This window comes from Vombatus ursinus, unplaced genomic scaffold (assembly GCF_900497805.2).
Source record: "Vombatus ursinus unplaced genomic scaffold, bare-nosed wombat genome assembly UNPS02015175.1, whole genome shotgun sequence".
Taxonomy (NCBI): Eukaryota; Metazoa; Chordata; class Mammalia; order Diprotodontia; family Vombatidae; genus Vombatus; species Vombatus ursinus.
Window position 1 is genome coordinate 9,608,617 of NW_020954953.1, and position 27,826 is coordinate 9,636,442.

Genomic DNA, 27,826 nt, shown 5'->3' on the forward strand with positions numbered 1-27,826 from the left:
TGTGCGTGTGTATATGTATACACACATACTGCATTCCACCTCTGAATTCTCTCCTTTCTATTCAAGGGAGAAATTCATGCTTCCTTCATATCTCCAGGGCTAAATTTGTTCATTAGAATTCATTAATTTCATTGTGCTTCAATGTTACCTTCAAAATCATGGATATTGCATATATTATTCTCTTTTTTCACATGTCATCATTTAATACAAGTCTTCCCATATTTTCATGAACTGTTTACAGTCATTGTTTCTATTGGTACAGTCACATTCACATACTATAATTTGTTTAGCCATTCCCCTAGTGATGTGTAACCATTAAGTCACTGACTTTTCCTACACCCAATCATAGAATAAATCCTCAGGGAGCTGGTTTTGAAATAAGTTGTTTGGGGTTGATAAGACTTCTGTCTTCAAAGAGTATAAGCTCCTTGAGGGCAAGAACTGTGGCATATACTTCTTTTATATTTCCTGTAGTATCTGTCACAGTGATGGGCATACAGTAGATGCTCAATAAATACTTGTTGAAAGGGACTGAAATAAAAAAAAATGGAGAGGAATGCTGATCAATTTAAATGCATTATTGCTCCCAGCAGCTGCTTGCTTGAATGAGAAGTAATAGAATAGATGATTGCTTTTTCTCCCCCCTCCCCACACTCTCTGAATGCTCTCCCTCCAAGTGATATGTTGGTCCTTTTCATTTTTAAAATGTCACTTGAATGAAGGATTTATTTTGCCTAGTGACAGGCTCTTGGTTTATTAAAGCTCTATTTGATTTGTTAAAGTGATTATGTAAAAACATTCCTGCAGTGATTACAGTGGAGGATGTGTTGAGGTCCTTTGTGGGTTAGGACAAATGTGAGTGACTGGAAAGTGGATCTCATTTTTTTTCTTTTGTCTTCCTTTTTTTCCCTTTGCTGTAATTTTTTGTTTCTGTGGAAGAGAGAAATTTATTCCTTCAGGGACATATCGCCATCTGCTGTGCTGAGTGAACTGTGCAACTAGTCCTTTTTTTTCCCCCTAACTGGAAATTTTGGGCAGATTTGGTTACAGGATACCGATTGGATGGATTTTTTTTTTTTTTTACAAAGCAGGGGTGAAAAAGAATCAGCAGGTGTATTGGAGAGAGCTCTAGACTTGGCATCAGGAAGACCTGAGCTCTGATCCTGCCTCTAGAAGACACTGGCTAATTGTGTGACCTTGGGCAAATTGCTTAATTTCTCTTAAATCTCAATTTTTTTCCACTGTAAAATGAGAATAATAACAGCACCAAGTACTCTACTGTTGTTTGGAGGATCAAAATAGTGAAAACATGTAAAGTACTTTGCAAAGTATAAAGGGCTATATCAATATTATCATTGCCCTGGATTAATCGAATTAACTAAAATGAGTTTCTGTAAACTCATTTTTCTTCAAGTACTTTTACTCCATCAGATCATATTTATTTATGATATCCAGCATTTAAGTTGTAAAGGAGCATTTCTATTTAGACAAAGAATTTCCAGGCTTGTCCTTTGTCAGCAGGTCCACAGTGTAGCACTGGAATCAATTCAATATGAAGGAGGACTTATTAAATTCTAATATTTCATTATTGACTTAAAACAAGATAGGCTCTGTATAGTGAAGAAGGATAAAGACGTAGGCCTTGCATTCTAGGAAGCCAGATTCTAAGGAATATGACTTGTGATAGAACGATCAATGCAGGCATGCTACAGAATTCATGAGAACAGCCTTATAGGTAGTGTCTTATGCCAGGGAGGGCGCACGACTTCAGAAAATAGTTGTACATGTGGTCTAAAGACTCCTAGGTAGCCTGGAAGCAAGGCAAGGCCATTGTGGAACAGGAAGAGGTTGTTGTTTGTCCTTTTTTTCGGAGAGGACTGATGACATCACAGGTGATGTCTTGCCTTGTGCATGAATTGGATTTAAGTGAGGCAGAGTTGCACAAAACCATAAGCCTCACACTGTCTTACAGAGTCACCAAAATCCAATGGTAGGCCAAAAGTCAGGGCAACTGGCGATGGCTTGGGATGCAGTGGATGACCTTAGTGTCTTCAATGTCTGACCAACTTCTAAGTATTTCACAGCACCTGCTTCAGCTGCCTTCATGGTGGTTGGAACAAATTGTTCTCTTCTGCCCATTTTGCCCCAGGGAGTCTTCGAATGCTTGGAGTAGACATCCCTCTAACTCACTGATGGTTTTGAGGCTGGTCGGTTACCTTCATTCTGGTTTAGCCTGTTTGCCAAGGTGATTTACGACACTGTGACAACTGCACATGCTACAGTTTCTTGGAGTCAAGGTTGAGAATTAAGTGCCAGGTAGACACCAAAGGTGGATGAGCAGCCCTGGAAAGGGCTCACCAAGACCCCACACCAGAGGTACCAGTCCTCCTTGAACATCTGGTACACCCCATACAGGAAAGGGCAAGATAGGGAGAGAGGCAAAGAAGGGTGGACATCAGAGACATATTTTGCCTACTTCACAGTATTACCTAGGGTCAGCCCTGGTCTCAGAAAAGAGTATAACCTTGGTAGGGGCAAGAATATCCAGGGAGAGTATGGAAGGGTAGCAGGTTTGGTCTTTGGGTAGATTTCTGGATGAGATCCTAAAAACATTGATAAGGAAAGTGTGAAGAATCTAGCAGGTCAGGTCAGTGCTTCCTAATATATTCTAGAACCTGAGTAAAAATAGTATCAGGGTGGAGGAGTTTGCTCTAAGTAGGGGTTTCTCATGGGTGTACTCTAGCCAGCTTAGAGTAGATTGTTAATTTTTTAGTATGAGCATTTTCACCTTGAAAAATCAGCAAATGCTATAAATCAGGGCTAGATTTACTGTTTCGTTAATTGTCTAAACTTAAAGTGATGAAGAAAATGTTAATAATGCATATTGAACTTAGAAATGTGTCTTGTGTATATTTTTTTTCCTGGAGAGCTAGTTAAACATTTACCAGCATACTTCTGGGCATACTGTAGAAATAATAATAGTAACTTGCATTTCGATAGCACTTTAAGGTTTGTAAAGTGTGATATATACACATGCATACACACGTGTCTGTATATACACATATACATATACACATACATATGTGTACCCACATATATATATGCATACACACACATACACACCTTGTTTAATTTTTATAACAATCCTGTGAGATAGGTGCTACTATTATTTCCATTTAAGAAATGTGAAACTGGGACTATGGAGAGGTTAAGTTAGTAACCTAGGATCACAGAGCTTGTAAGTATCAGGCAGGATTTGTCTTTTTGAGCCCCAGTCTCCTGCTCTCCATTGCATCCCATTGCATCTCTCAGAAAGAAGTAAACAATACTACAAAGGTGTATACATTCAACAAAAGCTTACAGAATTTATCTCAGGCTGTGTATCTTTAGAGTGAGAGTTAAGGGACAGAAGGGTAAGAATCTGAAAGGCGAGAAAGTTTTCTGAATGGTACAGGATCTGTGTTCAAGGGGCACACACCAGTCGTGGGAGAATTGGTAAGAAGAGATCTCCAGTTCTTCCCTAATTCTTTCCTTCTCTCCTTCTCTGCATTCTTCTGTAGTTCCTACAGTTTTTCATATTGTGGCTTCTAATAGAATTCTTTTCATGCATTATCTTTACTTTGGAATGGTGCTGAGGGCTTGTTGACTTTTGACATTTTTTCTTTGTGACTGAGTAACAAGCTAAGAGTGGTGTACTTGCTCTTGATGAAGATTCTGCACAGTAATTCTATCTTACTCAGCTGTATATGCTAACTGGGATGCTTAACCAGAGTCAAATGTTTAAGCACTGAATTTACCCCTTAAAGCCCAGTTCTGTTGATAGAAAAAAAGTGACTCAGGAGAAAGATTCCTAAATAATCAAGATCCTTAACCTTGCTGATAACTGGTGAATGGCTCTCAAACTAGGAATTCTGATGCCTGGGGAAAATTCAGGTGAGGGTTGGGGCAGACCTTAGGACACAAGGACTGGTGGGATGAAGAGGCAGAGATCCCACATGAAGCAACAAATTCTCAGAGACAAGAGGCACTGTTTTCCCGCCCTTTGAATAAAGTGGCTATTATACTTCATAGCTCCTCTTTGTGAAGTTGTATGAGTCATGATGGAAGAATTAATCCCCAGACTGGGGTAGGTAGGAATGCCATAGTTCTGAGGCAGCACAGGGTACTGGGGACAGCACTGATTGGAAAGGCAAACAGTTCATGTTCAGGTCCCATCTTTGCCATTTATTAGCTCTATGACTGATGGGGATGGAGTCTGAGCCCCAGAGAGGAAAAACTCTGGCCCTGATGGGGTTGGAATCTGAGCCCCAGCAAGGAAAAATTCTGGCCCCAGACCATTTCCCACCCTTGGTAATTCTATTACCTCATGGACTCTGTGCTTTACCACATGGCCAAATCTCTGCTACGGTCCCATCAACTGGTCTTTCATTGTGACTACACCCAATCTCCCCTCTATTGTCTTGCCTCCCTATGGCCTCAGGCCATTTCCCACCCTTGGTCCCACCTAGGCTCCATTTCCCATCCTTGGGAATTGTATTACCTCATGGACTATTTGGCCACTCTCCCACCGTCTTTCTGTATATAAGGTCTATCTTGTCTCCATTAAGATGCTCAGATTCTTAAAATCTAGCCAAGGCTTAGATTCTTATAATCTAGCCACTGCTTACCCATGTTCAGACTCCTTAAGAGTCTGCCCAATATGACGGATGTTCTAATAAACCTTGTCTTTGGCTGAAAGAAGGCTTGGGTCGAATTCTTTCGGGCAGGACCTGCGTGTTGTGATTTTGGGGTCCCAGGACCCCCTGAACCCGTAAACCGCATCATGACTACGGGTAGGACATAACCTCCCTGAATCTTAGTTTTTTCTTCTATAAAATGGAGATAAGTGTGTTTGCATTGTTGAGGTTTAGGGCCCTGGAACCTCAAAATAGTGAGACCTAGAGACGTGGGTCCTGCCCAAAGGAATTTGACCCAAGCCTTCTTTCAGCCAAAGACAAGATTTATTAGAACTGATTGGGGTAAGCGAGATAAGTGAGTAAGATAAGCGAGATAAGAGTAAGTGAGTCTGTGCTATTGGCTAGATTTTAAGAATCTAAGCCATTGGGCAGATTTTAAGAATTTGAGCACCTTGGTGACCAAGATGGAGCCTATATACAGAAAGACTGTGGGAGGGATCTAGTATTGGCCAAGTAGTCTGAGGTGACTGTGAGGAGGGGTCTAGGGAGGATCTGCATGGGAGTGGCCAGTAAGCTGGGGTGACTGGGAGGCAGAATGCCAGGGGACGTGGACCACGTGGCCAAGGGAGACTGGGGTCTAGATGGGATCATGGAGTGGAGGTCTCAGGTGGGGCCAGGCGCAGACAATGAAAGGGCAGTTAATTAACTAGGAAGGGTTGAAGCCTGAATGCCAGGGACCTGGGCCACATGGGAAAATCCGGGGCTTTTCCTTTTTGGGGTCCAGATCCTAAAGACATGGTCTTTTCCTTTTAGGGGTTCAGATCCCATCCCCATCAGCATCTCCTATGTCACAGGGTTGTGAGAGAAGAGTTTCCTAAGCAAGAAGCACCACAGAGATAGGAAACTATTTTTATTCTTTTTTTTTTCTCATTTCCTCTTCCTTCAAATTGCCTACCAAGAGTAAAGATTTTGTGCATATCAATGGAAACAAAATGCAGAAATGGTAACATCTTTAGGGTGGTTCTTCCTCTTTCCAATTCCAGCAGTACTGCTCAAATAATAGGAAGGCCGTGTTTTTTTATTCCCCAGTATAAGTACTTTGTCTCCTTCAATTTTCCCCCAGTCAACCTTTCTCTCTCTAATCTTCAATCCTTCTTTATCTACTTTCCTTGTCCACAAACGACAAACTTGCCTAGGTCCGCTTCATCCTGTAAAAAACCCTTTCCCTTGATCCCACCATTTTCTCAAGCCCTCATCCTACATCCCTACTCCCTTTCACAACTGAACTCCTAAGAAAAAGATTTCTTCTCCGTCCCTTCCTACATTTCTTAACTCTTTGCAATTTGGTTTTCAAACTCACTACTCAACCGAAACTGCTCCATGCTGGCATCTGAAATGAGCACAATCGTTCAGTTCAGTAACTTGACCATTCTTTGGCATTGCTCTTCAGGATTGGGACGTAACCTGAACTTCTTGAGCATAACACAAAAGGGAGAAAAAGATTTCCAACAACTGGAAACTATGAGTTACCCCTTTGCCACATGCATTCTAGGCATGAGCCCTCTTTGTCTTGGACTTTTGGTATAGCCTAGTGGGAGAGTGTGCTATAGCCTTTTTGGGGGGGTGGGCAACATATTGTAGTAGGTGTTCTTATTCTACCTCCTTCTAAAACCTACTTGAGTCTGGCTGATTGAGTGATATCAAATGAGAATTGGGGAGGGGAAGCACAGCAGGGGGACTCATGAATTATAGCACTCAAAAGGCAACCCCCAGCCTCTCAGGGCTATTCCTTTAGCTCTGAGAGTACGTAGTAGCCACATTCTGGGAACTCAACTTGTCAGCAGGAGTGGGAGTTGGTATAATCACCTCAAAGTATGTATGGTGGCATATATTTATTACAGTGAAGGTTTTTTTTTTTAAAAATTCAGGGATGGAATTTGGGAATGGGAGAGAGGAGGAATGATAGTGATGCTCTCCCTCACTCAAAGAAAAGAACATCATTAAGGTATGTAAAAATGAGCAGAAGAGAACAGAATGAAGTTCAAAGGGAGATACTGAGATAGGACTGCTTTGAAATTAATACGTTAAGGGGCAGCCAGGTGGCGCAGTAGCTAGAGCTCCAGCCTTGGAGTCAGGAGGACCTGAATTCAAATACGACCTCAGATACTTGACACTTACTAGCTGTGTGACCCTGGGCAAGTCACTTAACCCCAATTGCCTCACCAATAAAAAAAAAATAATTGAAATTAGCATGTTAAAATTATCCCATATTTGTTAAAAAGCTTTATAAAAATTGAGATTTGTGTTTCACATACAACCCTCTTTTTCCATTCCTCTTTGTATTTGCTGGACACATTAACTCCATATTATCTATATCCGCTGAGAAATTATTTGAGCCCTTACTTGAGTAAATGGAAATCTCCTTTTTTCTCAGTCATCATCCCTCTCCTTTTCTACCTACACTTCTTTCCTATTCCCTACAAGCATGCTCATTTCCTCAAACTATCATCCAATATCTCTCTTCCCTTTCATTGCCAAAATCCTGGGGAAAGTTGTCTATATTTATTGCCTCTACTTCTCATGACACCTCATACTCATTTCTCCAACTCTAGTTTCATAACCCTCTATTCTATTAAAATTTCACTTTCCAAGTAACCCACTTCTCTCTTAATTGCTAAGTTATAGCTCTTCTCAGCAATACAATGATCCGAGCCAACTATCTACATCCAGAGAAAGAACTACGGAGTCTGAATGCAGATGGAAGCATACTACTTTGTCTTTTTTTTTTTCTTTCTCATGGTTTTTCCCTTTTGTTCTGATTCTTCTTTCACAACATGACTCATGTGGAAATATGTTTAATATGATTGTATATGTATGGCCTATATCAGATTGCTTCGGGGCAGGGGAGGGAGGGAGAAAGAAATTTGGAACTCAAAATCTTATAAAAGGGAATGTTGAAAACTATCTTTACAAGTAATTGGAAAAAATAAAATATTATTAAATGGAAAACAATAAAATAAAAAATAAAATACTTTAAAAATTGCTATGTTAATCCTATCTCTAAACCTAACAATTCTAATCTGAAATTTTATAGTCAGCATAGACCCTGATTAACCTCCTATGAGACAGATACATCTTTGATCTTTGCTGGATTACCATCTATCTCCCAACCTTTAAGCATATGTGATCCCCTAAGACTTAGTCTGAACCTTCTTTTCCCTCCATTTTCTCAATGATTTTATCGACTCACACTGAATTGTCATCTAAATACAGATGACTCACTGAATCCATTTATGCGATCCTAATCTCTCTTCCCAATTCTAATCCCATATTGCAAACTGCCTGTTGCACTTGGATACCTTGGACATCTGAAACTCAACACATCTGATACAGAATTCATCACCTCTGAAACTTACTCATTCTCCAACCTGCCATACTTTGGTTGAAAGTACTACAATCCTCCCCTCCCAGGTTTATTCTCAGTCATTCTAGAATCTTTCTTTGTTCCTTCCCTTCCTTTGTTCCTCACATCCAACCAGTCATCAATTCCAGTAGATTTTACATTTATGATAGCTTTTGTATTTTCCTCCCTACTATCATAGCCACCATATTTCAGGCCTTCATCTCCTCTCATTGTAATAGCCTCCCAATTGGTCTTCTTTCTAACCCACACCCTATACAGTTGTCAAAATGATTTTCTCAAAGTTCAGGCCAAATTATATTCTTCTTCTGAAGAACTTCTCATTGGCTCTTTATTGCCACTGAAACAAAAGACAAATTCCTGGAATTTATAGCCCTCCACAATTTCCACTCCACCTTTCCAGTTATTAGTCTCCACTCTACCTTTCTAGCCTTAATTTACATCAATCTCCTCTAAAATACTGACATTCCAGCCAAATTGTAGTACCAGCTGTTTCCCAAATTCTATCTCCTGCCTCCAAGCATCTTAATATCTAGAATTCATTGTCTTCTCAACTCCTTATCTGAGAATCCTTATCTTGATCCAAGGCTTAACTGAGGTGCCACTTCCTCCATGGAGACTTCCTTGATTTCTTCTAGTCATTAGTAGTCAAATCTTGTATTTATTTATCTGTGTCCATGTTATATCCCCCAAGTTCCTGGAGGCAAAGGCTATTTTGTTTCTGTCTTTATATCACCAACACTTAAAAAAGGACCTTGCACACAGTAGACACTTAATAAATATTGCTGAATTGAGTTGAATTTGCAGAGTACCACAGCATCATTTTGATCAACAGGTATCTCATCACCTAAATGGAACAATGTATTCCAATGTGCTCATTTCAGATTTCCTTCCTGTCCTACTTCAATGATTGTATGTCCTGGGGCATAGAACAAGTCATGTAAAGAATGACAATATGATGAGTATTTGGAGGGAAAGGCATGGTGTGGGAGTAAGGTAGGTTTTTTAAAGGAGCTAGGCTAGCATTAGGAAAGGTGTGCATTTTCTCTACTCAGTGGCATGACAGAAACCTATTTCTAGTAAGTAGAACAGAAGAGAGAAAAGTTGACTTCAGATTGTCTGATGGAATAGTTTTACTTGTTTAAAGAAATGTCCATAATAATAACATTAATCCACAATTATACAGTACATGTACTGCTTTCAATTTTCCTCATGACAACCATATGTGTACAAGTATCCTTATACCCATTTCACAGATAATAAAGTCCCACTATAATTCCTTCTTAGGGTATAGCTTTTACCCTGAGTTTTTAAAGAATATTTAAGTAGAACACAAGCTCTGGCAGTCCAACCAAGCTTGAAAGCTTCTGCATACATGCTCTATGTCTAAGGACTAGCTTAGCTGAGTTTACAGATGCTCATCATCAGAGTGATTGACTTTTTAGTTACAGAAGCTCTTAAAGATTATCTCTTAAGTTCAAAGGATCACAGATTTAGAGCAAGAAGGTACCTTAATTTTGATCTAGTCCAACCTACTCTCTCATTTTACAGATAATGGAATGAAGACCCAGAAAAGTTAGGTAGCTTCCCCCAAGGTAACAAAGGTAGCAATTTACAGAGGCTAAATTTGAACCCAGGTCTTCTGACTCCAAATATTAGAACTTCGTCTACTTTTCCTTGGTGACTATCTCAAAGCCATGATCACAAGCAAAGGTACCACTGGAATGCAATGGGGTTACAGCCTACATGGAGAAGAAAGTACAGGTGACGAAAGCACAGGTCCTAGAAATGATGAAGTAAGTAAAGATAACTGAGTCTCAGAGAGTCTTAGAGAATGACTTCCTATAGTAGCACAGCTACGTCTTGGTAGAGCCAGAACTTGAACCCAGATCTTCAGAAACCAAAATCAATGTTGTTTCCACTATATGCTATACCAACCTCCTACTCTGCTCATTTTAAAATTATTACTGTTATGTATCTACTACTACTACCATTATTACTACTGATGGGGTTGGAATCTGAGCCCCAAAAAGGAAAAACTCTGGCCCTGATGGGATTGGAATCTGGGCCCCAGAAAGGAAAAACCCTGGATTTTCCCACATGGCCAAATCTCTGGCATTCCCCTGAGGTCCCATCAACTGGTCTTTCATTGTGACTACACCCAATCTGCCCTCTACTGTCTTGCCTCCCTATGGCCTCAGGACATTTCCTACCCTTGGTCCCACCTAGGCTCCACTTCCCACCCTTGGGAATTCTATTACCTCATGGACTGCTTGGCCACTCTCCCATGGTCATTCTGTATATAAGGTCCATCTTGTCTCCATTAAGATGCTCAGATTCTTAAAATCTAGTCAAGGCTGAGATTCTTATAATCTAGCCCCTGCTTACCCATGTTCAGACTCCTTAAGAGTCTGCCCAATATGATGGATGTTCTAATAAACCTTGTCTTTGGCTGAAAGAAGGCTTGGGTCGAATTCTTTCGGGCAGGACCTGCGTGTTGTGATTTTGGGGTCCCAGGACCCCCTGAACCTTTAAACCGCATCACTACCACCACTACTACAACCAGCACTACTACTACCACTACTCTTACTGTCTACTACTATCACTATTACTACTACTACCACCACTACTACTGCTACTACTACCACTACAACTATTGCTGCTGCTCCTGCTACTACTTACTACCCGCTATTATTATTATAATTCACATGTACATAGCACTTTATAATTTATAAAGTACTTCTTCCAACTTACTTGTCTAGCCTGGTGTAATCTAATTCTAGCAAAACTGAATGACTCCTCTGTTTTCTTTCCACTTTCTTCCTTCCCCATGCCTCCACTCATGCCATTTTTCATATGTGGAATAGATGACACTATTGCTTCCATTCAATGATGTCCTTCTTATCCTTCAAGGCTGAGTCACGAAAATCAGCACCACAGAAATCTTTCCCAATTCACTTTATGTGAAATGGATGTCTCCCTGTTGAGATTTCCCTAAGTACTTTGCTAGGTTTTCTTCTTTCCACTTAGCTAATCTTCTTTTATATCATAGCTATTTATTTACCTAACCTCTGCTACCCTCTCCAATTAGACTATAAGCCCCTTGAGAGCAGGGCTTTTGTTGTACCTGCATTTATGTCCCAAGCATCTAACATAGGACTGTGCACAAAATGGGCACTTACTGAATGTTTCTCAAATGAATGGATTGCCAACGACAATCATAATCCTGTTAACCATCACGTGTATATGGGGCTTAGTCTCAATTTACTCATCTATTAAATTGAGAGAGGCAAACCTTGTCCTTAGGTCTGTTGGGGGAACAAATCTATTTTATTTGGTATTACAAGAGCAAGTGTTTGCTTATTAGAAAAAACCCCACAAGAGGGAATACATGCAGGGAATCAGACTGTGGGGATGAAAACTCACTGGCTAGAGCAAGTGTAACCACATAGAATTGGACTCTTATTAGCCTGTGATGGATTGATCTTCTGTCACTGAATTCCCAAACTCCTTGCACAGTTTCAACTTAAAGCTTGTCTAATTTTTTTTAAACCCATTTTAAACCAATTTCTTCGTTTGCTTTTAAAAAATTACAGCATTAATCACAAAGTGCATTTAAGCTTTTGGTCAAATAGGCTAAGTGATGTGAAAAGCTGATTGGGTCCCAAGAGGAATGAGGCTTCCTTGCCTGGGTTCTGTGATATCAAAGAACTGAAACAGATCAGTGTTAAAAGGGAGGACCAGTAGAGAGTAGTCAGGAATTACTAAAAGGAAGGGAGGGAGGAAAGCCTTGTAAGTGGATGGAATTGAAAGGAATAAAAAGAGAGAGAAGAGGGTTAATGAGGGTGCTTTGTTAGTATGAGAGTTTCAGAACAGAAAGGGACATATGCAAAGCTCTGAGCCCCAATTTATTTATTTATTTGCTAGGCTTCTATAGTACCTTTCTTCTAAAGAATTCAGTTGAATGAGAATGTGCCCCCACAGCTATAGAGGTCACCCACCCAGAGGTGGCTTAGAGACAATATAAAATATACCAAATCCTTGATCCTCTTACCAAACTGAATTAGGTTTAAGGTTAGAATTAGTTTGATAAAACTGACTTCCTGCTCTCTTGCTCCCTATTCTCAGGGGCCACTTTTGGTTGAAATATGGAACCGTTGGCAAATTAACTTCATGGGGCCACCCTGAGATGGAATGACAGAAAAAAAAAAGATGAATTATTCCCTTTCCCCCCAGGAGACAGTCAACCAGACAGGGCTGCAGTATCTAGGGTTATTGAGATAGAATTAGAAGCTGACCCTATGAACCTCGGCAGAGGAGAACATGTAGAGGGCCCAGTTCCAACTCTTTGCTCTATCAAACATTCCTTAACTGTGTGGTTTATCCTTTATTCTCAAAGAGGACCATGACATCAGGAAGATGATGATATGACTGGCAATTGAATTGGATTTGAGTGAGGCAGAGCTGTGCAAAGTCACCAGTCTCACTTTTTCCTCCACAGCCATCTGGGTCCAGTGGCCAGATATGGATCAGGACAACTAGAGATGGCCCATCCTTAACTGACTAACCAAGACTGAAATCACCTCTCCCTTCTCTCAACTCCTCTACCACATACACTATAGAGGTTGTGCTGCTGACTTATTATATAAGCAAAGATTTACACAAGTTTTTTTTTCATCTCCACAATATCAAAACAAATGACTGTTTTATATCAGCCTCAGCTCCCTATTATTCCCAGGATTAAATATAAAATCCTCTGTTTGGCTTTTAAAAGTCCTTCATGACCTGGTTCCTTCTCACCTTACTAGTCTTATTATACCCTACTCCAGGTCATGCACTCTGTGATGCAGAGACACTGGTGGTCTCCCACCTATTCCTTGAACATAACTCAGAGAGTTTTCACTGGCTGTCCCCCAGTATTCTCCCTTCTCATTTCCACCTCCCAGCTTCCCTGGCTCCCTTTATATCTCAGCTAAAGTCCTACTTTCTGCACAAAGCCTTTTTCAATCCTCTTTAATCTTAGTTCCTTTCCTCTGGGCTGGCAGCTAACAGTGTAGTAGATAGAGTGCCAGGCCTGAAGTCAAGAAGATTCATCTTCCTGAGTTCAAAGCTGACCTCAGTCACTTACTAGCTGTGTGACTCTGGGCAAGTCTCTTAACCCTGTTTGCCTCAGTTTCCTCATCTGTCAAATGAGCTGGAGAAGGAAATGGCAAACTATTCCAGTGTCTTTGCCAAGAAAACCCCAAATGGGATCATGAAGAGTCAGACAGGACTGAACAACAACAATCCTCTGGGATCCCTCCCAGTTTATCTTGTTTGTATCTTATTTGTACATTGTTGTATGCATATTGTACCCTTGATTAGATTGGGAGCTCCAGGAGAGCAGGGACTGTTTTTTTTTTAAATTTTTAATCGTTTGTATCCTCAATTCTTAACACAGTGCCTGACACTGACACGAAGGAGGCTCTTAATAAGAGGTAACTGATTGACTGATTAGATTTTCATGTGGTTCTATAAATCTGGACCACTATAAGTAATGGAGCAAGAGGCATCAAGCTTCGTAGGACCCAAGAACCCACAGGCATCACCCATAGGATTATAGGAAAAGGGTATATGTTCCATATCACTACTCAACAAGATCATGTTTCTACCCCTGAGCAAAAACAAAATGAATACAAGTAGCTATGAAAATGATAATTCAATCTTACATCCCACAATTTCTTGTCAGCCAAGCTGATGGACAGGCCCAGATATACTGAAAAAAATTCAGTTCTCTTAGTATTAAACACATTTCCTAAAAGGCCTATTTTAAGAGCAATTTCTTTATCAACAGGCAATGCCTAAAAGGATTCAAATACAAATTTTGGGGAGTCTCCATGACTATTTCTTAGTGGTTTATATAAAGCTAAAGGATAACTACAAAGGCATTCATTTGGTCATTTTAAAGGCTAAATCCTTGTAAGGAAGAGCAATGAGCAAGTTTTTACTCCTTTTACATGTGTATTCAGAATTATGGAATCATACATGGAAAGGCTTGTGCAGATAGCCTAATTCAATTTCATCTTTGCAGAGAGGAGAGGAGGGAGCTCTCAATAAGAAATTTACTTGTTTAAAAATTAATAGAGAAGTTTCTTGCCTTTTTACCCCGCAACATGGCTAATGTGGAAATGTTTTGCATGGTTTCATATATATATATATATACACACACACATGTATTTCTTGCCTTCTCAATGGGTGAGGGAGGGAGATAAAAGGAGGGAAGAATTTGGAACTGAAAATAAAAAATTTAAATAAGATAAAATAAATAATAAGGAAGGGAAGGGGAAAGGAATAAGCATTTCTATAGTGCCTCCTATGTGCCAGACACTGTGATAAGTGTTTTACAAATATTATTTCATTTGATCTCAATTAATTTACAAATAATTCACAATAATTTGATCTACAAGTAATAGATTTATTATAACTGTTACAACACTGAATTATTGAAATCTGTTCACAGAAAATTTTGATGATAATATGTCCCCATATTTATATTCAAACTTCTCACAAAATTGAAAATGAATCCCTGACTCTGTTTGTGATTCTGTTACCTATTTTTATTTTTTATTTTTGGCTAGGCAATTGGGTTAAGTGACTTGCCCAGGGTCACACAGTTAGTAAGTGTTATATGTCTGAGGGCAGATTTGAATTCAGGTCCTCCTAAATCCAGGGCTGGTGCTCCATCCACTGAGCCACCTAACTGCCCTCTGTTCCCTATTTTTATTTTTTTTTAATTAAAAATATTTTTTTCCTATTCTCTATTTTTTAAAAATGTCCTTAATGTCACTATTATTTTCCAGTAACTCCCCTCAATTTCACCTCTCCCAAGACAACCCTCCCTTGTAACACAAAATACAAACCTCAAAACAATTAAAGATGACAAATCAACCTATCAGCCATGAGTTAACGGTTTTTGTAACTTTCTGCTTCTATGCCAAGAACAGGGAACAATGTTTCATCATCTTCCTGTTGGTATCAAAGCTGAGCTGTAGCAAGAGTGATCAGGGGAGCCCATGATTTGCTGGATGACTAAGGGTACTCTCTACATTTTGGTTCTTGGTTGAGGTGACAAAGCAATTCTTGCTTAGTTTCCAGTGACTGGGTAGTTTTCATGAAGATAACTGGTGATTGAGCATCAGGATGGGGATAGATTCTTGGGGAAGAAGTTCTTTATTGAAAAAAAAAGCTGTGAAAACTCCACCCCCTCTTTGAGAACTCTTCTTTTTCTCCTGTGGACAGAATTCTAGGTGGGGCAGTGGTGGGGGGTGCAGCACAGAGGTTCTCTTTCCCCACTCTGGCAGCAATGATGGATTGGTGAGCAGGATCCTTGGCTATTAATCTCCTGTCATTTAGTTTCCTTCCCGGATAACAGGGTAGCAACTAGAGATCCTGCAAAATGGTCATTTTCAGTCTTGCTGGCTACCTCATGAGTACAAGAGATATCTAATCAGGTACAACCTACATTTGGGAGCTGATTTCTACAAACCAAGCTTCTTGGAGGAGAATACCCCTGCCTGCTAAGAGCATTCTGCAGCCCAGCTGGCCAGGAAGTACAGATCTTACAAGTTGCTTGGGAAGTGTAGATCCCAGGTGAATGTAAATTATTTGTTGAGCATTCCCACAGAGTTGTCTTTACCTTCCAAGGGGAGTATAATGAATGCAATGGGCAATCTGAGATGTTTTCTGTTTTCTGTACTTAATTCATGTCTTTTGCATCCTAAGTATTTCCTGTGGTGCAGGAATCAGGCGTTTCTTTGATCATCACTGTTACATATTCTATTAATCTGGATTCTGATGTCTCTTAGTGTTTTCTTTCACGTCATTGAACGGATTGTACAAATGGGTCTCTAGGTTCTGTTTTTTTTTTCCCCTGTGCTCTGCATTAGTTCACACATGACCTCCCAGGTCTCTTTTTATTTCTTATGTATGTTATTTCTCAGGGTGCAACTCTATTCCATTACCTTCATATACTATGTGAGTTCTAAGCTCGATTAAAATTGCACTAAGATTTTGGGGACAGCCTGCATGAAGGATGTTCCTTTGTCTCTAATGTCCTTGAGAGTGTATGCCTAGGAGCAGTATTATTGGGTCATAGTATGAACGACTGAATCACTTTTTTTTTTTTGGAATGATTCCAAATCATTTACCAGAATGCTCAGGCTTCTTCTTCTTTTTTAAAATTCTCTTCTTGCAATCATTTAGGTATCTTTTGATCTTATGATGAAGAGAAGAGGAGGAGGAAAGTTAAATCTACAGAACTACTAATAACAAAAAGAAGAGTTTTTTTTTTCCCACTTCTGTTTTTAAGATAACAAATGTTTTCCAGCAGAGGGAGTTTAAGTATGCCTTTCATGTATGTGGCATGCTAGCCAGAAATTTTTGGCATGAATATGACTCATTTGTCATGAAAAACCTTCTGAAAACACTAACAGCAGCACTTTGAAATTACAGATGTCTTTTGAAGTCCTGAGTGATTTTTATGCACCAGACACTGGATGGGAAGTTGATGAATTAAAAGTTCACTGGACTTGCAATTTTTAATTTCACAGAAAACCACAGGATAGGGCCCCTAGCAGCAAACTTTCTTGACCCTAACAGTGGAAATCTTATTCTTGTGTGTGGTTGTTTGCAAGCTGCTTTTTGGGTCTTTTACCTTGATAGATGCAGGGTCAGTTTTCTTAGTATGAAACTTGTTTTGCAAAGTTTCTCCTCTTCCTATTAAGGTTAAAAAAGCAATAGATGGTCCTAGAGCTGGAGAGCTGTGGCTGTGTCACTACAACCTTATCAACCTTCCCCTCCCCTCCCCCCCCCCATTTTACAGATGAAGAACCTGGAGCCTGAGGAAGGTTAAAAAAAACTTGTCAGAGGAGGTCACTTAGCTAATAACTAGCAGAGATAAAATTTAAACTCAAGCCTTCTGACTTCAAATCTAAACCTCTTTTTCTTATATTAAGTTGGGTACACTTAAGAAAAATCTTTTGCCATAATTAAAATTAATTAGGAAATGCAAATGTATTTTCAGTTCCATAAGTCTTACTTTTCATAATGAGTTTCAATCAACACTTTCATTATCTAAAGGTATTAATCAAGGTAAGAAGAAGGCGTTTGTTTAATAAATCAACAAGAAGAGAGGTGTAAGCTGAGTGTAATTTATGAATTTCCCAAGTACTCATCCTCTTTTTCAGACTTTGACTGTCATTCACAGGCATTGATAATTTTTGTCTTGGAGCCCAAGAAAAGGATTTTCTTATGAAACTGGAGTCAGAGTTTAAATTACTTTAATGCAGTGGGTCTCAAACTACTTCTCCTTTCTTCCCCTACCCCACCAATCCCTTCCTCTCTACAGACTTCTGTCCCGTCTCCTGATGTACAGTATTCCCTTTCCTTATGCCCCCCAAAGAAACAAAATTCTGTAGGTTGTCTTTTACCACAGTAGGTGATCTTGTACTACTACAACACAAAGTAGCTGGCTTTGGTTCTGTAGCTTCTCTATGACGGAGACCAGCACATGCCAATCATGTAGTTTCTAGTTGTTCCTAACCACCATCAAACAACTATTTTGGACTTGGTAGCTCCAATATCCAAGATTCCCTTTAAATACCCCTACTACTCCTACCCAGGCTCTTGAAGCCTGCTTGAGAAATATTGATTTAAGATAATGAATCACCATTTTGAGAACAGTAATCCAATCAACTGTTACTACTCACTGATTGGCCAATAACAGGTTCCAGGCCAAGCCCTACTTGGTCACTGTTTAGGCCCTGATTGGCTCAGAATGAATGTAAATACTAATTGTTTCTGTTTTGGCCAGAAACCATGAGGGTCTTCCCTTCCTAGGTCTTTTTTTTTTTCTAAAAGATGTGATTCTTTGCCTCATTTCTTATTAAGCCTTAATCACCAATAGACCATGCCTCTGTCAAACTGAGACCTCTTAAAGACCTTAGCTTGAAAAGGCCAAGGTTCTCCACTGCATCCTGGGCCACCTCTAGTAGTCCTGATCTATATCTGGCCACTGGACCCAGATGGCTCCAGAGGTGAAAGTGAGACTGGTGACTTTGCACAGAACCTCCCTCACTCAAATCCAATTCACTTGCAGGTCATAGCATTATCTCCCTGATGTCATGGTTCTCTTCAAAAATAAAGGAAAAACAACAATCCTGGAAACCACGTGTCAATCAATTGCCTATGACTCCAATCACCATCCCTGTGACTTCTAGCACCCAAAACACTCCTCTCTGGCCACCACTCCTCCTTTATTAGAATGTAGGATTTTTAAGGCAGGGGCCATGTTGCTTGCTTGCATTCTCAGGGCTGAGAGTATTTATTAAGTACTTAGCACTTAAGTACTTGTCAAGTACTTGGCACTTAAATACTTGTTAAGTACATAAAGTGCCTAAATACTTAAGTACTAAGTACCTAATAAGTAACTAGGTGCTTAATATCAAGTACTTAATAAATGCCTTTTCATTCATTCATTCATTCATTCATTCATTCAGTCAGTACCTGGGCTGTTGCTCCAGAGGCTTGAAAAAGGGTGCTGCATTCCCCTTCATGGTACTCTTCTTTACAATCACGGCAGAAGATAAACTGAAATATAACACATGCCTATATTAGAGAGATGCCTGGTGGTTGCCTTTGGTTGTAAGAGTTATCAACTTAATGTCCCCCTGCTATGCACCACTACTCTTCTAGATACTATTTTAGATACTAGATACTAGTATGACTCTCTGAGATACTATTTATTCCAGATCTATTCTTTTCCAGTAGAGTGGAAAGTACACTGTCTCTGGACAGTGACTTGGGTTCAAATCCCACCTTTGCCATTTACCTGCCTATGTGACCTCAAGCAAGTCTCTCAATCTCTCTTGGCCTTAGTTTCCTCACCTACAAAATGGGAGGGTTGGACTAGATGTCCTCTTAGTTCTTTACCAGCTCTGGATCTATGATTCTAGGATCCTAAGCAACATATAGCTATAGTTTGTTATTGTTCAGTCATTTTTCAGTTGTGTCCAACTCTTCATGACCCCATTTGGGGTTTCCTTGGCAAAGATACTGGATTGGTTTGCCATTTCCTTCTCTAGCTCATTTGACAGATGAGGAAACTGAGGCAAACAGGGGTAAGTGACTTGCCCAGGGTCACATAGCTTGTAAGTATCTGAGGCCAGATTTGAACTCAGGTGTTCCTGACTCCATACCTGGTGCTCTGTCTTCTACACGATCTAGCTGCCCAGCTATATTGCTATATTGCTCTACTATTAAAAAAGAGAAACTAATTATTCAATGTGTCCCATCTAACATTTATAGAAAGAGAGCATCACTACATTGGATCATAGGATTAGGAATGGGAAGGGAGATGATCTAGGTCAAATCCCACTTCTTCTGCCTCTTTTTTTTTTTTTTTAACAGATGATGAAACAGACCCAGAGAATTTTAGTTACTGGCCCAATATTACACAAGATGTAATCAGTAGACCCTTTACTAACTAGGTCCTCTAATTCAAAATCCGTGCTCTTGCCATTTGATTAACCTCTCTGACTTCCCTCTGAAAAGTGAGCATCCCTCTGAAGACATCTATAGACTGAAGTGAACTAATACAGTAAATTAATAAAGTAAAATAATAATGCATTTTCTAATGTGCTTTTACAAACAATACATAAGTTGATGCATACAATGATATTATCAATCGGTTTTGTTGCTACATTACAGGAGGGGAAACTGGGGCTAATGACAGGCTAGGTGGATAGAGCACCAGGCCTGGAGTCAGGAAGACTCATCCATCTTCCTGAGTTCAAATTCAATCTCATTCACTTACTAGCTGTGTGACCCTGGGCAAGTCACTTAACCCTGTTTGCCTCAGTTTCCTCATCTGTAAAATGAGCTGGAGAAGAAAATGGTAAACCACTTCAGTATCTTTGCCAATAAAACCCCAAATGGGGTCAGGAAGAGTCAGACACGACTGAAAACAATTAAACAACAAGGTTAGGCAAAGGAAGTGGTAGTATTGGGACTAGAATCCAGGTCTACTGAATCCTAATTTTTCCATTATACCTTGCTAAGGTCATGACATTTATTCAGGCATTTATGGATTCCAAAGGAATGAACAGAGATCTTTCTTCTTTTTTATTTTATTTTTTATCTTTTGGAGGCAATCTGGGTTAAGTTATTTGCCCAGGGTCACACAGCTAGTAAATGTCTGAGGCCAAATTTGAATTCTTTCTTCTTTTTAAAATGAGGCCTGTAATTTCATCATGGTAGGGATCTCCCAATCAGGAACTTCCTATACTAATGAAGATTGGTACTTACTACAACCTTGTTATAGAGAGTTCCCTGAAACACTGAGAGAAGTTAAGTGACTTGCCCAGGGTCACCTAGCTAAGAGACATCAGAGACAAAATTTGAACCCCGGTTTTCCTGATTCCAGGGCCAGCTTTCTAGTTCCATGCTACACTGTCTCTTGATAGGGCCAAGCATAAATAAATGGAAAACAAGCAAAGGTCATTTGTCCAAAGTTATAAAGCTAGTTAATGGCAGAGCTGGGACTATTATCATAAGGAATCCATCTGAAAAAGATACTCATATAAGGGAGACTTGGACTTCTAATGGAGGAATTAGAGAGTAGAGGTACTTTATCTGCTGTGTATTATAGGTATGGCTAGCAAAAGAACTGGAAATGTGATTTTTTAATAGTATTTTTTTTCTTTCCAAATACATGTAAAGACAATTTTTAACATTCATTTAAAAATATTGAGTTCCAAATTTTCTTCCTGTCTTCCCTCTCTCCTCCCCAAGATGGTAAGTAATTCAATATAGGTTACACACATACACACACACATATATGGATATGGAATCATATAAAACATTGCAAATGTGATTTAGCTACCTCCCCAACCATTCCCAGTTGGTGATAGCTGTCATCTGATCATCTGGAAGATTCCAAAAGGCTCGTGGATGTATTCAGTAACTCAGGGAGAGGGAAGGGACAGAGATGGGGACTTCTGGACTTTGCTCCTGTTACACTCAGTAAAGCATGTAACCTTTTAACTCTGTTGATTTGGCTAAGCTGTAATTGCTACTGAAATTATCCTTGGAAATAAATACACAATCCTAAGAACAAGTGAATATGAGGAATTCATAGGAACATGGGAAAACTTGTAATGAAATGATGCATGGTGATGACAATAAAGTAAATGAAAAGAACATTCAAATGAAGTCAACTTGGAGTAACCAATGACCACCTTGGGTTTATAAGACCAGGTAATGGAAACATCCTCCCTTCTCCTTAGAGAAGTGGGAGATGACAGCTCAGAAGGTTTGTCTATCTCTGCAAGATACGGTCAGTGTATTGTTTGTCTCAGCAAAAGTGATTTCATTAAGAGTTCAATACTGGGATATAGGGGTAAGGAGCTCTATCTAGAAATGACTGTGATGTTAAAGTAAGAGGCATCTTAAAAATGTCTTAGAAAGAACTTGAAAACAAAACAAAAAAAGAAATTAAATGTAAACATATCACTAGCTTGCTCACCTGTGGAAATAATTAACATACATACATTTGTGCTAGGATTTTTTTCCTCCTGCCACACAATAATAATAATATTATTATTATAATAGCTAGCATTTATATAGCACCTACTATGAGCCAGACACTGTGCTAAGTGCTTTACAAATATTATTTCAATTCAATAAAGTTTTAGTAAGTATCTACTCTGTGCCAGGAACTCTACCAAGTGCTGGGAATATAAAAAAAAAAGACAAAAAATAGTCCCTGCCCTCAAGGAGCTTACAATCTAATGAGGGTCCTCACAATGGGGGCACAGTGAGTAAGAGTGCTGGGTTTGGAGTCAGGAAGAGCTGAGTTCAAATCCAGTCTTGTATATTTAATAACGATAGCTAGCCTCTATGTAGTGCCTACTATGTGCCAGGCACTGGGCTAAGCACTTTACAAATCCTTACAACAATCCTGGGAGGCAGGTACTATCCCCATTTTACAGATGAGGAAACTGAGTCAAACAGAGGTTAAATGATTTGCTCAGGATTTCCTCACTTCCCCAAATCACAGATTCTTGGTGATCTCAGATTTCATCTAGTTCAGTTGGTACCTGAATAAAAATCCTTCCTATATAGCACACCTGAGATGTAGTCATATAACTTTTGCTTAGAGACTCCCTGGGGAACTCATTATTCTACTCATGGAGAGTTTTAATTGTTGGTAAGTTTTTCCTTAAATCAAGCCCAAATTTGCCTCTTTGCAAGTCCAAGCATCCTTCCTTATTTTCACCTCTAGAGCTAAGCAGAATAAATGTAATTCTTCCATGTGAGAGACCTTCAAATACTCAAATATTCAAATAGCTAGAATGTGCCTTGCAAAACTTTTCTGGTTCACCCATCCCCAGCGTCTTCAACTGACTAGTACCTAGGAATGATCTCAAGGCCCAGACACTATCCAGTTTATGGGTGTCCTTCCTATAAAGCAGTGGTTAGAACCACACAAGTTGCTCCAGATGTGGTCATACTTAGTTTCTCAATTCTTAAAAATCAAATTGGAAAATCCATCCATTCTCTCTGTGTACTAAGCACCAAGCAGAGAGATAAGGTGTCATTCTGGAGGTAAATACCACAACCTCTTTAGAAGCCATAGAAAATCAATGGAGAGCAGACTCCAAGAGAGACTGGGGTTCTGCCACTGTGTGGCCTCGGGCAATTCATTGATTGATAGAGAGTTTAACCTCTCTGGGTTTCAGTTTCTTCATTTAAAAAAGAAAAGGGTTGGACTAAATGAGTCATGTCTGGAATGTATTGTCTTCTGCCCTCTGTCTCTTACAATTCCCCGGCTTCACTGAAGGCTGAGCTCATGTGCAACTGTCTATGGTCAACTGTTCCTGGACTGTTCAGTTGTGGACGCTGTCTCTCTCCTCAGATCAGCACATATTTGTGTACATGTTATACAGCCCTCATGAAGAAGAGAAGCTCTCTGAAGACAGGGCTAGGGACACAAAACAAAATAAAAAGGCAGAGCTTACATGTAGTGACCATTTAATTAATGATTATTGGATGGATTTGGATCAAATAATCAACAAGCATTTATTGATAATAATAATAATTACTTACTAGGTATGGGACACTGTACTTTAGCACATGGGAAATACAAAGGCAAAAATCCAACTGTCCTTGGCCTCAAGGAACTGACACTCTAATAGGGAGAAAATGTTGCCATGTGTAAGTATTTAAATAATACGCACAAAATGATCACAAGGTAATTTGGGGATGGAGTGTGACAGCAGTGCAGGGGAGGGGTGTGGATCAGGGAAGGTTTCATATTGAAGGTGGTGGCTTCTAGCTCTAATATTCTAGTCTAGGATCATTTTATGAACAGAAAGTATTTATAGATGGGTATCCTCAGCTGTAAAATGAGGATAACAGCCCCTACCTCAGAGAGTTACTGCGGGGACCAGTTGGATTGGCCAATCAACAATCATTTATTAAGCAATCATAGGTGGCACAGAGAGTAAGAGTGCTGGGCTTGGAGTCAGGAAGAGTTGAGTTCAAATCTGGCCTTGCATATTTAATAATGATAGCTAGCCTTTATGTAGTGCCTACTATGTGCCGGGCACTGGGCTAAGCACTTTACAAATCCTTACAACAACTCTGAGAGGCAGGTACTATCCCCATTTTACAGATGAGGAAACTGAGGCAAACAGAGGTTAAATGATTTTCTCAGGGTCATAAAGTTAGTAAAAATCTGAGGCTGGATTTGAACTTAGGTCTTCCTGACTATTCCACCTAGTTGCCTGAAGCCTAACAGGTCACATGACCTTAAGCAAGTCACTTATCCTGTTTGCCTCAGTTTCCTCATCTGTAAAATGGGATAATAATAGCACCTACCTTCCAGAGTTGATGTGAGGATCCAATGACATAACATAGTATAGTGCTTTGCAACCTGAAAGCTCTACATAAATGTTATTGATGATGATTTTCATTTTTGCTGTTGTTACTATCACCATCGTGATTATTTTATTATGTGCCAGGCACGGTGCTAAGAACTTGAAATACAAAGAAAAGCAAAAATTGTCCCTGACTTTAAGTAGTTCACATTCAAATGGGAGAGAAAACTGTAAGTAATTAAGTACATATATGATCTGTACAGAGGAAATAGAAGATAATTTCTGACGGGAAAATACTAGTAATGTGTGTGTGTCTTTGTGTATGGTGTAGGGCAGGGTAGGGACCTGGGAAAGGCCTCCTGAAGAATGTGAGATTTGAGCTGAGTTAAAACCAAGGAAATTAAAAGTTAGAGAGGAGGTGGCAGTGTCTTCCCCGGGCACTGAGAAAGCAGTGAGGCTGAAAATGAAGCATTGTTTGCAAGGATGAACAAGTAGGCAAGAGTAACTAGATTGAAAAGGGCAGCTAGGTGGCGCCATAGTACACAGAGTACCAAGCCTCAAGTAGGAAAACAACTCATCTTCCTGAGTTCAAATCCGGCCTTAGATATTTAATAGCTGTGTGACCCTAGGCAAATCACTTAACCCTGTCTGCCTCAGTTTCCTTATCTGTAAAATAAGCTGGAGAAGGGAATGGCAAACCATTCCAGTATCTTTGCCAAGTAAACCTCAAACGAAGTCATGGAGAGTCAGACACGACTGAAAAATGACTGAGCAACAAATGCTTTATAAAAGGTTAGAGAGGCCAAGAGTCTGTCATGGAAAGTCAGACACAACTGAATGACAATTGAGAGGTTGGCAGTACCCTAGACAATAATAGGAAAGTTCAGAAAGGAAGGGGAGTAGGGTTTGGGGACAAAGATAAAGAGTTCTGTTTTGGACATGTTGAGTTTGATATGCCGATGGTATAGTTACTTTGAGATGTCTAAATGTCAGTTAGTGATGTGGGACTGTATCTTAGCAGAGTCACTAGAGCTGGACATATTGATCTGGGAATCATTTGAATAGAAGTAGCAATTGAGCCTCTGGGAGCTGAGGCTGTAATCAAATGAAACTGTATAGAGAAAAAAAAAGAGAGAGAGAAAATGTCTAGGATAGGGCCTTGGAGGAAACACATGGTGAGAGAGTATAAGTTTGATAAAGAACCAGCATAAGAAAGACGAGTCAGACACACAGGAGAACACCTAAGAGAGAGCAGTGTCACCAAAACTCAAAAAAGACAAAGTGTCCAGGAGAGGAGGGTAAATGACGGTTACCAAGGCTTCCAAAAAGTCAAGGATGAGGAAAGAGAAAAAGACATTAGATCTGGCAATTAAGAAAATATTGACAATATGGGGAAAACTGTTTCAAGTTGAATGATGAGGCTGGAAGCCAGAATGTAGAGGCTTTAGAATCAAGTGAGAGGAGAAGGGGAAGAGGCACTCAGTATAAATGGCTTTTAAAAAAACATTTAGTTGAGAAGGGGAGTAAAGATAAAAAACAATTGCAAGCAGTTATGGTAGAATCAAGTGTGTTTGTTTTTAAATTTTTTTATTTTAAAGGATGGGGAAGACATGGATGTGTCTGCAGGCAGTAGGGAAAACAACCAATAGAGAGGGAGAGAATGAAGATGAGTGAGAAAGTGGGGGTAATAACATCTGCTAGAGAAGATGAAGGCTGCATGTGGAGGGGTTGGCTTTGGCAGGGAGAAAGGTCACCTCTTTATCAGAGACTGGAGCAAAGAAGGGACAGCAGGGAGAGATATTTGGGTAATGCAAAATGAAGAGGAGGCTAGATGGAACTCTAGGCAAACAGCTTCAATTTGTTTCATTAAGTATACGTGGTGAGGTCTTCAGCCAAGTGATAGAGGGGAGGATGTGTTGTGGGAGGTGTGAGGAGATATGAAAAGATTTGAAATAGCTGTTGTGGAGATTAGGAGAGCAAACTTATTAGAGAGTAGTATGATTGCTTTGCTGCAGTAAGGAATAAGATGGGGATGCATGAGATTATATATGCATCTCTCTCTTTCTCCACATGTATCACTTTACAAAGCTCAAAAAGAAATGTATTCGTTTTTGTTTTGTTTTGTTTGTTTGTTTGTTTGTTTTTTAATTTGGTCAGACCTGAGTCCTAGTGAGGAAATTCCCACTATCAATGCAATTATTTTACAGTTTACAGTCTTGGAAATTTGCCTGGGGACACTGAAAGGTTAAGTGATCTGTCCAGAGTTACACAGAGAGTATGTGTCACAGGTGGAACTTAAAATTCCTCCTGACACTGAGCTTAGCCCTTTATCCACAAGGCTTCACTGCCTATGATAGAAATGTTAGCTATTATTATCATTATTACTCCATTTTGTCATTCCTTTTGACATCTAATAGAATGAATTGGATTTTGCCCTATCTGAAGAGGTATGACGGTTTAGCTCGTGAAATTACATGGGGGAAGTTGCTAGTGTGGGTATGTATGGATGGACACACACTCACATACTCACACACACACACACACACACACACACACACACACACACTCCACCACCACCAACACCACCACCACCACCACCACTGGTGGTCTCTGGCCACTTTCTTCCACAAGCATTCTGTCTGAGCTCCTTAATAAAGGAAAATTCTAGGTAAGTACATCTAAGGCATTCTAGGTAGCAGCCTTGTAGATAACATGTGAGTTTCTACAAAGCCTTCATCAGACTTTCACATGCCATCATCTTTTTAATGAATGTGGACTGTATATTTTGAACCACTGAGAATAATTCCATAGATGATTTCACACTGCTGCTTTCGATGGAAGCAAGTCTGATCTGTTGATATGACAGAGAAAACTCTTCACATCTTATTAGCTAGTGGATGAGATATAAAATCAGTTTCATGGTAGAAGAACACTCTGGAGGTTGATCAGTTTGTCAGAATAAATAGGCCTTCCCTGACACAAATACATTAAATTTCCTTTTGCACCAATACTACGGAGAATGGACTATGAGGAAATAATAGAAAAGGATGAGCCACGGCAAAATTAAAGCCACAGTGCCTGGCACATAGTAAATACTTAATCAATTCTTGCTAGTTCTCTCTATTATCTATCCATCCATTTTTCTACCTGTTGATTGACTGATCAATGGATTTCTTGATCATCTGATCTATCTAGCTAAAGCCCTGATAGTCAATTATGGCATCTCTTCAGTTAACCCATTTTCATGGCTTAATAATTAACCTATTTGTCATTCTGCTTAGGACAAAAAAATTATCTACTACAACTGAGATTACAAATTTATTAAAACTGAGTTAATTCATTTAGTGCACATTTTAAAATCAAAGAGCCCCAAGTTGTTTTATGAATATACCAAATGTTAATAGTAGTAAGATATCATTTCCTTCATTTATAATCATACAAAGGTGAAGGTTTGATGACTTGAATAAATTATTATTAATTTTTAAGCAGTATTCATGTTTTACGGGCAGCTAGGTGGCACAATGGATAGAGTACCTGACTTGGAATCAGGAAGACTTATCTTTCTGAGTTCAAATTTGGACTCAGACACTTGCTAGCTGTGTGACCCTGGGCAAGTCATTTAACCCTGTTCACCTTAGTTTCTTCTTCTGTAAAATGAGCTGGGGAAGGAAACAGCAAATCATGCCAGTGTCTTTGCCAAGAAAACCCCAAAATGGGTCATGGAAAGTTAGAAATGACTTAACAACAATAACCTTAATATCTTGTTATTAATATCTCTTGCGAGTCTGCTTTTAGGGCTGATGAAAATATTG

General features: G+C 39.6%; 1 protein-coding gene across 1 annotated transcript in view; it reads right to left on the minus strand.

The window, feature by feature from the left end:
• Positions 1 to 27,826, minus strand: part of LOC114031409 (E3 ubiquitin-protein ligase parkin-like) — a 1,828,862-nt gene that overhangs the window by 21,564 nt on the left and 1,779,472 nt on the right. Inside the window, exon 10 of the mRNA XM_027846472.1 lies at positions 18,640 to 18,723. Coding sequence (XP_027702273.1) covers positions 18,640 to 18,723 — 84 coding nt within the window. The remainder of the gene's footprint in view (positions 1 to 18,639; positions 18,724 to 27,826) is intronic.